The sequence below is a fragment of the Penaeus japonicus genome, unplaced genomic scaffold, assembly GCF_977035675.1.
Source record: "Penaeus japonicus unplaced genomic scaffold, GWHDUDI00000001_assembly GWHDUDI00000005, whole genome shotgun sequence".
In the NCBI taxonomy this organism is placed as follows: Eukaryota; Metazoa; Arthropoda; class Malacostraca; order Decapoda; family Penaeidae; genus Penaeus; species Penaeus japonicus.
In genome coordinates this window covers 35214720-35222219 of record NW_028234407.1, presented here as the reverse complement: position 1 = coordinate 35222219, position 7500 = coordinate 35214720, and the positions used below count along the sequence as shown (strand labels likewise).

The window sequence follows — 7500 nt, the reverse complement described above, 5'->3', positions numbered from 1 at the left end:
TATCATCATCATTATTACCATTATTATCATTGTCCTTATTGCTATTGTTATCTTTAATGCTAGTTTTATCATAATCATCATCACTGATATTGTTATTATTACCATTATTTATATCATCATTATGATTATCATTATTGTTTTTGCTGTTACCATCAATTATATTATTACCATTATTATTACCATCATTAACTTTACTGTTATCATTATTATTATAAGTATTATTAATATTTTTATCATCATTGTTATCATTACTATCAATATTATAATCATCATCATTATTATCCTCATTATCACTATGATTATGCTGTCAATGCCATCCCCCCTATTATCATATTAATAACATCTTGATTAGTATTGCTACCTTTTCATCATTATCAATGTTATCATTATTATCATCATCATAACAATTACTTTTGTCAGTATTTCCATCATTATTATCATCATTATTATCATAGTCATCAATAAAAATATTCGTATATATATCACTATCACTATCGTTATTGTTATCGTTTTTTTATAATAATCATCATCATTGGCACTATTATCAGTATCATCATTATCATCATTATCATTATCATTATTATCATTATTATTACTAATATCATCACTATCAATATTATCACCACCATGATCATTACAATCATCACGTCAATACTATCATTACCATTATCATTATTATTACTATCGTTATTATCATAGTCATTATCATTATCATTACCATTATTATTGTTATTATCATTATCATTACCATTACTATTGTTATTATCATTATCATTACCATTATTATTGTCACTACCATTATCATTATTATCACAGTTATCAATATTATCATTATCATCATCATTACTCTTGTTATTCTTATTACAGTTATCATTATCATCATTATTGTTTTCATCATTAAAATCATCATCATTCTCATAATTTTGATTGTTATTTTACTTTTTCCATCACTGCTGAATCAAATAATCAATACAAAAGTTATCGGTATCTCATTAATTCCACGCACTGCCCTTTCAGCCATATGATCATCATACGCGTATACTCAGTAGGAAAGTTTCTTCATTCTAAAAAGAAATTTGTATCTAATGAAGCTTTACAGGACGAGAATAACTTGAAAGTCCCCCTTTTCTCGATCTTTCCATAGGGAAAAAAGGCTGTGGTTTGTCAATCCAGCTGGCAGTATTGATCGCTCTGTTACTTGGGTGATTACCGCTTTTTTATGAATGATATTGAGTGCATGGTAACAGTCACAATAATGCATGATGGAACTTTCATTCAAAAAAGACTGAAGATTTAATCATCTGTTTAGGATATATTGTGATTGATTAGACACGATGCGCATGCGATGGTAAGTTCTAGAGAAAACGGTGGTGCATATATATACCGGCTGCAGCGGAGACTCGTCAGAACACGTTTGGTAAATGTGAGATTCACTACATTTTTAAGAATACCAACCATCAGTACGTCCATTTGAAAGACAAGCGTCCGTAGACTTTCGGAGGTAAGTAAAACACTAAGATTTCATCCTGATGATTTAATGTAGTTTAATTGGAGAGTATCAGGTATATACATAGAAGATATAGATATAGAAGGTACGATTAAATTGTGATTAAGTGCTGTCCGTGCACATTTATTTCTGTTTTGTTTTATTCTTATAAAATCATCAAGCAGTGCTCTAACGATTGAAAAATAATAACAGTGTAGACTTCAGTTCCTTTTCTGAACGTCAGTGAAACATTAATGCCCAAAAGGAATATCTAACGAACGTTGTCACTGCGCATGCTGAATGTAAGGGAAATATTTTTAAAACCACTCTTAACACAAAGTCATATTTGTCTTCAGAATGGCCGCTCCAGCTATCGGCATCGACCTGGGCACGACCTACTCGTGCGTGGGCGTGTTCGAGCACGGCAAGGTGGAGATCATCGCCAACGACCAGGGCAACAGGACCACGCCCTCCTACGTGGCCTTCACAGACAACGAGAGGCTCATTGGAGACGCCGCCAAGAACCAGGTATGGACCGAATTAGACGCATCCTTCGATTGTTTTAGTCTCACTTGATAAAAGAAAAAAAAATCTAAAATTTGCTTTTCAAGCATTGCAAGTATATAAGGTATTCAAAATAAATTCAACAGAACAGTAAATTACACTTTTATTATAACAATGTCAGTCAAAATTGCTTAAGAGACACACTTTCAATCAACAGGTGGCTCTGAACCCTACCAATACGGTGTTCGATGCCAAACGCCTCATCGGTCGCAGATTTGACGACCAAACTGTCCAGAGCGACATGAAGCACTGGCCGTTCACTGTCGTCAGCCAAGGCGGAAAACCCAAGCTGAAAGTGGAATTCAAGGGAGAAAGCAAGACCTTCAACCCTGAAGAGATCTCGTCCATGGTGCTCACCAAGATGAAGGAGACAGCCGAAGCCTACCTAGGAAAGACCGTCAAAGACGCCGTCATCACGGTCCCCGCCTACTTCAACGACTCACAGCGACAAGCCACCAAGGACGCAGGAACCATTGCGGGCATCAACGTTCTGAGAATCATCAATGAACCAACAGCCGCCGCCATTGCATATGGCCTTGACAAGAAAACTATGGGAAAAGGAGAACGAAACGTGTTGATCTTCGACTTGGGAGGAGGTACCTTCGACGTGTCCATCCTGAGCATCGACGATGGAGTGTTCGAAGTGAAGTCAACAGCTGGAGACACGCATTTGGGAGGTGAAGACTTCGATAACAGAATGGTTACTCACTTCACTCAAGAGTTCCAGAGGAAATACAAGAAAGATCTGACCACAAACAAGCGATCACTTCGACGTCTTCGAACCGCCTGTGAACGAGCAAAACGAACTCTTTCTTCTTCCACTCAAGCCAGTCTAGAAATTGATTCTCTGTTTGAAGGCATCGACTTTTATACATCTATCACCCGAGCAAGATTCGAAGAGCTTTGTTCTGACCTTTTCCGAGGAACTCTGGAACCAGTTGAGAAAGCTCTCCGAGACGCAAAGTTAGACAAGAGTAGTATCCACGATATTGTTTTGGTTGGAGGTTCAACTCGCATTCCCAAAGTGCAAAAACTCCTTCAAGATTTCTTTAATGGAAAGGATTTGAACAAGTCCATCAACCCAGACGAAGCTGTAGCTTATGGAGCCGCAGTCCAAGCAGCCATATTACGAGGAGATCAGTCAGAGACAGTAAAGGATATGTTACTTCTTGATGTGGCTCCACTTTCATTGGGGATTGAGACAGCTGGCGGAGTCATGACGGCCCTCATCAAACGCAATACCACAATTCCCACCAAGCATTCTCAGATCTTCACCACTTATGCTGACAACCAGCCAGGTGTACTTATTCAAGTGTTCGAGGGAGAACGAGCATTGACCAAAGATAACAATTTGCTGGGAAAATTTGAATTAAGCGGAATTCCTCCAGCACCTCGTGGTATACCACAGATCGAAGTCACTTTCGACATCGACGCCAATGGTATTCTCAACGTCTCTGCTGTCGACAAGTCTACAGGGAAGGTAAACAAAATCACCATCACTAACGATAAGGGTCGTCTTAGTAAAGAGGAAATCGAGAGGATGGTCAACGAAGCTGAATCATACCGCGAAGAAGACGCTAAACAGCGAGAACGCATAGATGCCAAGAACCGCCTAGAAGCTCTCTGCTTCAGCATCAAGTCATCCATCTCTGACATTTCACTGGCCGACAAATTATCAGCTGACGAAAAGCGTTGCATGGAAGAGAAAGCAGAAGAAACCTTGAAGTGGCTAGATGTCAACCAGTTAGCAGAAAAGGAGGAATATGAGTACAAGATTAAAGAACTGGAAAGGGCCTGGCAGCCTATAGCAAGTAGAATCCACGGAGCAGCAGCGGGACATGGGGCTTCCTCGGGCAAGGGGCCCACAATTGAAGAAGTAGATTAATTTGCCATTCGTGTGTTGAAGCCGCGGCGTAGCTTAGAAATGCTTTGCCTACGAGCCGTGTGCTCATGTTTTGTGTTACCTTTCTGTATATTTCTTATTGTTCGGAAATTCAACACCAGTAAACCTGAGCTCATTCCAACAGTGGAAATAATTATCACGGAAACGGATTATTTTCAGTTCTGTGTTAAAACAAATAATATGTGCCCAGTTTACGTTGTCTGTTCCGATGTGTAGAAAAGTATAAGGCAATTATGATACTTACAAGAAATCTTATAATTCCACGTTCAAAGGTTAGAGGAAAGAATTCGCTGAAATATCTGACGGCATTTACTTCGCTTCTATGTCCTAGATAGATAACGCAAAACTAGCAGATTGTATATTCCCCTGTGAGGATAGAGATTCCTTCCTTATCACCAGAGAAAAAGTGAATGAAGGGAAGGATTAAGGAAGGAGAGTCCAGTGCAGATAACCAAGCATCGCGTCTTCCCTGAATTGTGTGGAAATGCAGAATTGTTTCTAGACTTTTAAGGTCTTCTAATGTATAGTCCTATAATTGTTATTATACTATCGCCGCATTCTGGTTATGATATATGATTGTGCACACACTCACCCACACATACAATATGTTTATCTATACATCTCTCTCTCTCTCTCTCTCTCTCTCTCTCTCTCTCTCTCTCTCTCTCTCTCTCTCTCTGTCTATCTCTCTCTCTATCTCTATATCTCTCTAGAAATAGATCGATATAGGTAGATAGATAAAGATTGATAAATGCGCATTTATGTATGTATACATGTATATATACTAGTTTGCATTAAGTGCGTGCACATATATGAGAATGCTTATTTATGAACATCAATAAAATCAACCTGCTTGATCCAAATAAAAACATGTATTTCATTACCCTCTCATTTCCAAAGTGTCCATAAGATTCATTGTGCAACACGTAATTAAAGAAGAACATGTGTAGCAAGCTATTCCAATCCTTCCGGTGCCATTATTATTATATGAACCCGAGTGAAAATCGCCAACTTACCGTCAGTGAAGAATTCAAAAGCATAAATATTGTTTTTAATATTCGCTCAGATAGAACAAATAAGTTTTGAGTAATGTAAAACCGGAAATCGAATTATGATAATGATCACATTAATAAAAAAAATAAAATAAAAAAAAATAAAAAAAAAATAAAAAATAAAAACGTTCAGAAACTTTTCAGGTAAGAATAGTTGGCAACTGTCTGCGTTCAGGTAACATGTCGCTGATCTCACCAGTTTGCGAGTGACAGTGACGCGGTGAGGAGGTACTTGGCTGAGCGCTCGCCGGGTTTGGATATTAATCGTTGAGTTCAGATTGTAATGGAATAACAGACCAAGATGTCCGATAGGTTTCATAGGTGAGACTCTATAGTTCATGTATTTTTTTCTATTTGTTGTATAATGTGAAATATGATTTGTTGATAAGAGTTATCAGCCAGCCGCTCGCTGATTGTGATATCAGTTGGCAGTGATGAGGTGGAAGTTATTGCTCGGTACATGCAATGCATAGGAATCGAAGTACAATTTAAGATTTATTTTGATTTACTATTTGTGTTATCAACATTACCATATATCAAAGAAGGAAACTGATTGCACTTTTATTCAAATACTCCCGGTGCGTTCAACAAGTGCAAGGGTTCTGTAAGTCGTGAAATGAACAAATAGAGAAAACAACATCGGTTTAGTGATTACCAAAGGAATAACACCATCGACTCGAAAATCCCAATAACGAGTGTATTTGTAAAGTATCTATGTCCAAAGCTGTAGCAATGTTAGTTGTCGCTGTAGTAGCGGTAGCAATGCATAGTTGGTATTGTGCAACAGAATTCGCAGCAGCAGTAGTAGTAGTAGCATTAATGCCCCAACATTCTCACGATGCTATTACGCTTTTTCACCTAACAAGGGAAAGTGACGTTGGTGACGTATGATCCGGACATTTTTTATGCAACTTAGGCCACTCAGGCTCCTTTCCTCAGCGGGACGAGATGCAGGAGCGATGCGCTTGTTTTTTTGTTTTTGTTTTTCACAGTCGAAGATACGTACACACATACACACTGACCTTATTCAGGTTAACCTTTCATTATTCTGTCCGTTACGGCGGAAACGGAAATCATGTGGCCGCGACTCGACATACGCGTTGCAGAGTCTATCGTGTGTGCGTGTTTGTGTGTGCGTGCGTGTGTGTGTGTGTGTGTGTGTGTGTGTGTGTGTGTGCGCGTGTGTGTGTGTGTGTGTGTGGTTACGCGCTTGTTTGTGTTCTGAAGAAGTTTATTAAATCCTGTTGTCCTGGAGACAATCCCGCCGATGATGAGCACCGTTAGCATTCTATTCAGTAAAAAGTCAACAGTCTAAATCGGCCCTTTATTTATATTAAGAAATTGATGTGTACCTGAACTCTCATAAACGAATGCAGTGTAATAAATCTGAAGCCCTTACCTTGTCGCCTTTCCTAACCCATCAAGTTTCACGAGACATCAAAACTGCCGTTGACCGAAGGATATATATGTCTCCAGCCCTCTCCTGTTATTCTGCCCATTCATCTAAATCCAATCCAGATGGAAATGGCCTCAATGCATCAATGAATTGGTATCTTAGACGTCATTCGTGAAATCATATTAATCTTCATATTATTGACTGCTGCTTGTATTTACTTAGTGTAATGTCATACTAAGTTTGATTAGGATTGTCTGTGTGTATACTCTCGCTGACCATGAATCATGCACGGTGTTTTATAGTGCACTGTTTCTCGTACCGTAAATTCATGCACGCAGCCCTAGTAAGAACGGGTGTGGGTGCGCTTCTGAGGTTGTGAATATGCAGCGAAGACACATACAGTTTTTCCTCCTCATCTCAGCGATTCACTTTCTATTATGTATGTATATATGTATATATATATGTATATATATATGTATATATATATATATATATATATATACCTATATACACATATATACATATATACACATATATACATATATATACATACATACAAATATATATGTATATAAATATATATATATATATATATATGCATATGTGCTTGCGTGTGTGTGTGTGTGTATGTATGTATGTGTATATATATGTATATGTATATGTATATATATATATACACATACACACACACACACACAAAACCGCCCCATATCCAACTTCCTCCTACCCCCCCCCTACCCCCCAACACCCCCAGCGCCGTACACCTGGACGCCGCAGCCCACCTGCCCACTTCCGCTCCCTCGCCCCCCCCCCCCTCCACCCACATCCACCCCACCCCTTCGTTCCCAACCTCCCATCTCACTTACTCACATCTCCCCAAAGGGTATACGCAATCAGACCATTTTCTTCGCTTTATTTCAATAGAGACTGAAGGTCAGAGGCATGAAGGTCAGAGGGGCGAAGAGATGGACGGAAATCTACTGTGGCGCCGACCTTGTCTGTGAATTGATGTTGATGTATATGAAAATGTGGTGATAATACGGCGAATGCGACCTCGCTATGGAAAGGGAAACAGGAGCAGTGGTGAATGCCGCTCTGC

At 38.9% G+C, this 7500-nt stretch overlaps 2 protein-coding genes across 3 annotated transcripts in view; both read left to right on the top strand.

Annotated features, from left to right (window-relative positions):
- Nucleotides 1–1843: 1843 nt before the first annotated feature.
- LOC122258187 (heat shock 70 kDa protein cognate 4) lies at nucleotides 1844–4795 on the top strand. The gene is made up of 2 exons (XM_043023979.2): nucleotides 1844–2014; nucleotides 2208–4795. Exons 1-2 carry the CDS (start codon nucleotides 1844–1846, stop codon nucleotides 3933–3935), a joined length of 1899 nt encoding a protein of 632 aa, XP_042879913.2. The 3' UTR covers nucleotides 3936–4795.
- A 388-nt stretch (nucleotides 4796–5183) lies between these two features.
- Sans (SAM_USH1G_HARP domain-containing protein Sans) overlaps nucleotides 5184–7500 on the top strand; it is a 58815-nt gene continuing 56498 nt past the window's right edge. For both annotated transcript variants that reach the window (XM_086537340.1, XM_086537339.1), the window contains exon 1: nucleotides 5184–5326. In XM_086537340.1, coding sequence (XP_086393466.1) covers nucleotides 5307–5326 — 20 coding nt within the window. In that variant the 5' untranslated portion in view covers nucleotides 5184–5306. The remainder of the gene's footprint in view (nucleotides 5327–7500) is intronic.

Excerpts from the sequence above, each read along its gene's own strand:
- LOC122258187 (XM_043023979.2), top strand. The coding sequence starts at position 1,844 with ATGGCCGCTCCAGCTATCGGCATCGACCTGGGCACGACCTACTCGTGC. Across the intron at positions 2,015-2,207 it reads GAGACGCCGCCAAGAACCAG|GTGGCTCTGAACCCTACCAA; the intron begins GTATGGACCGAA and ends TTCAATCAACAG.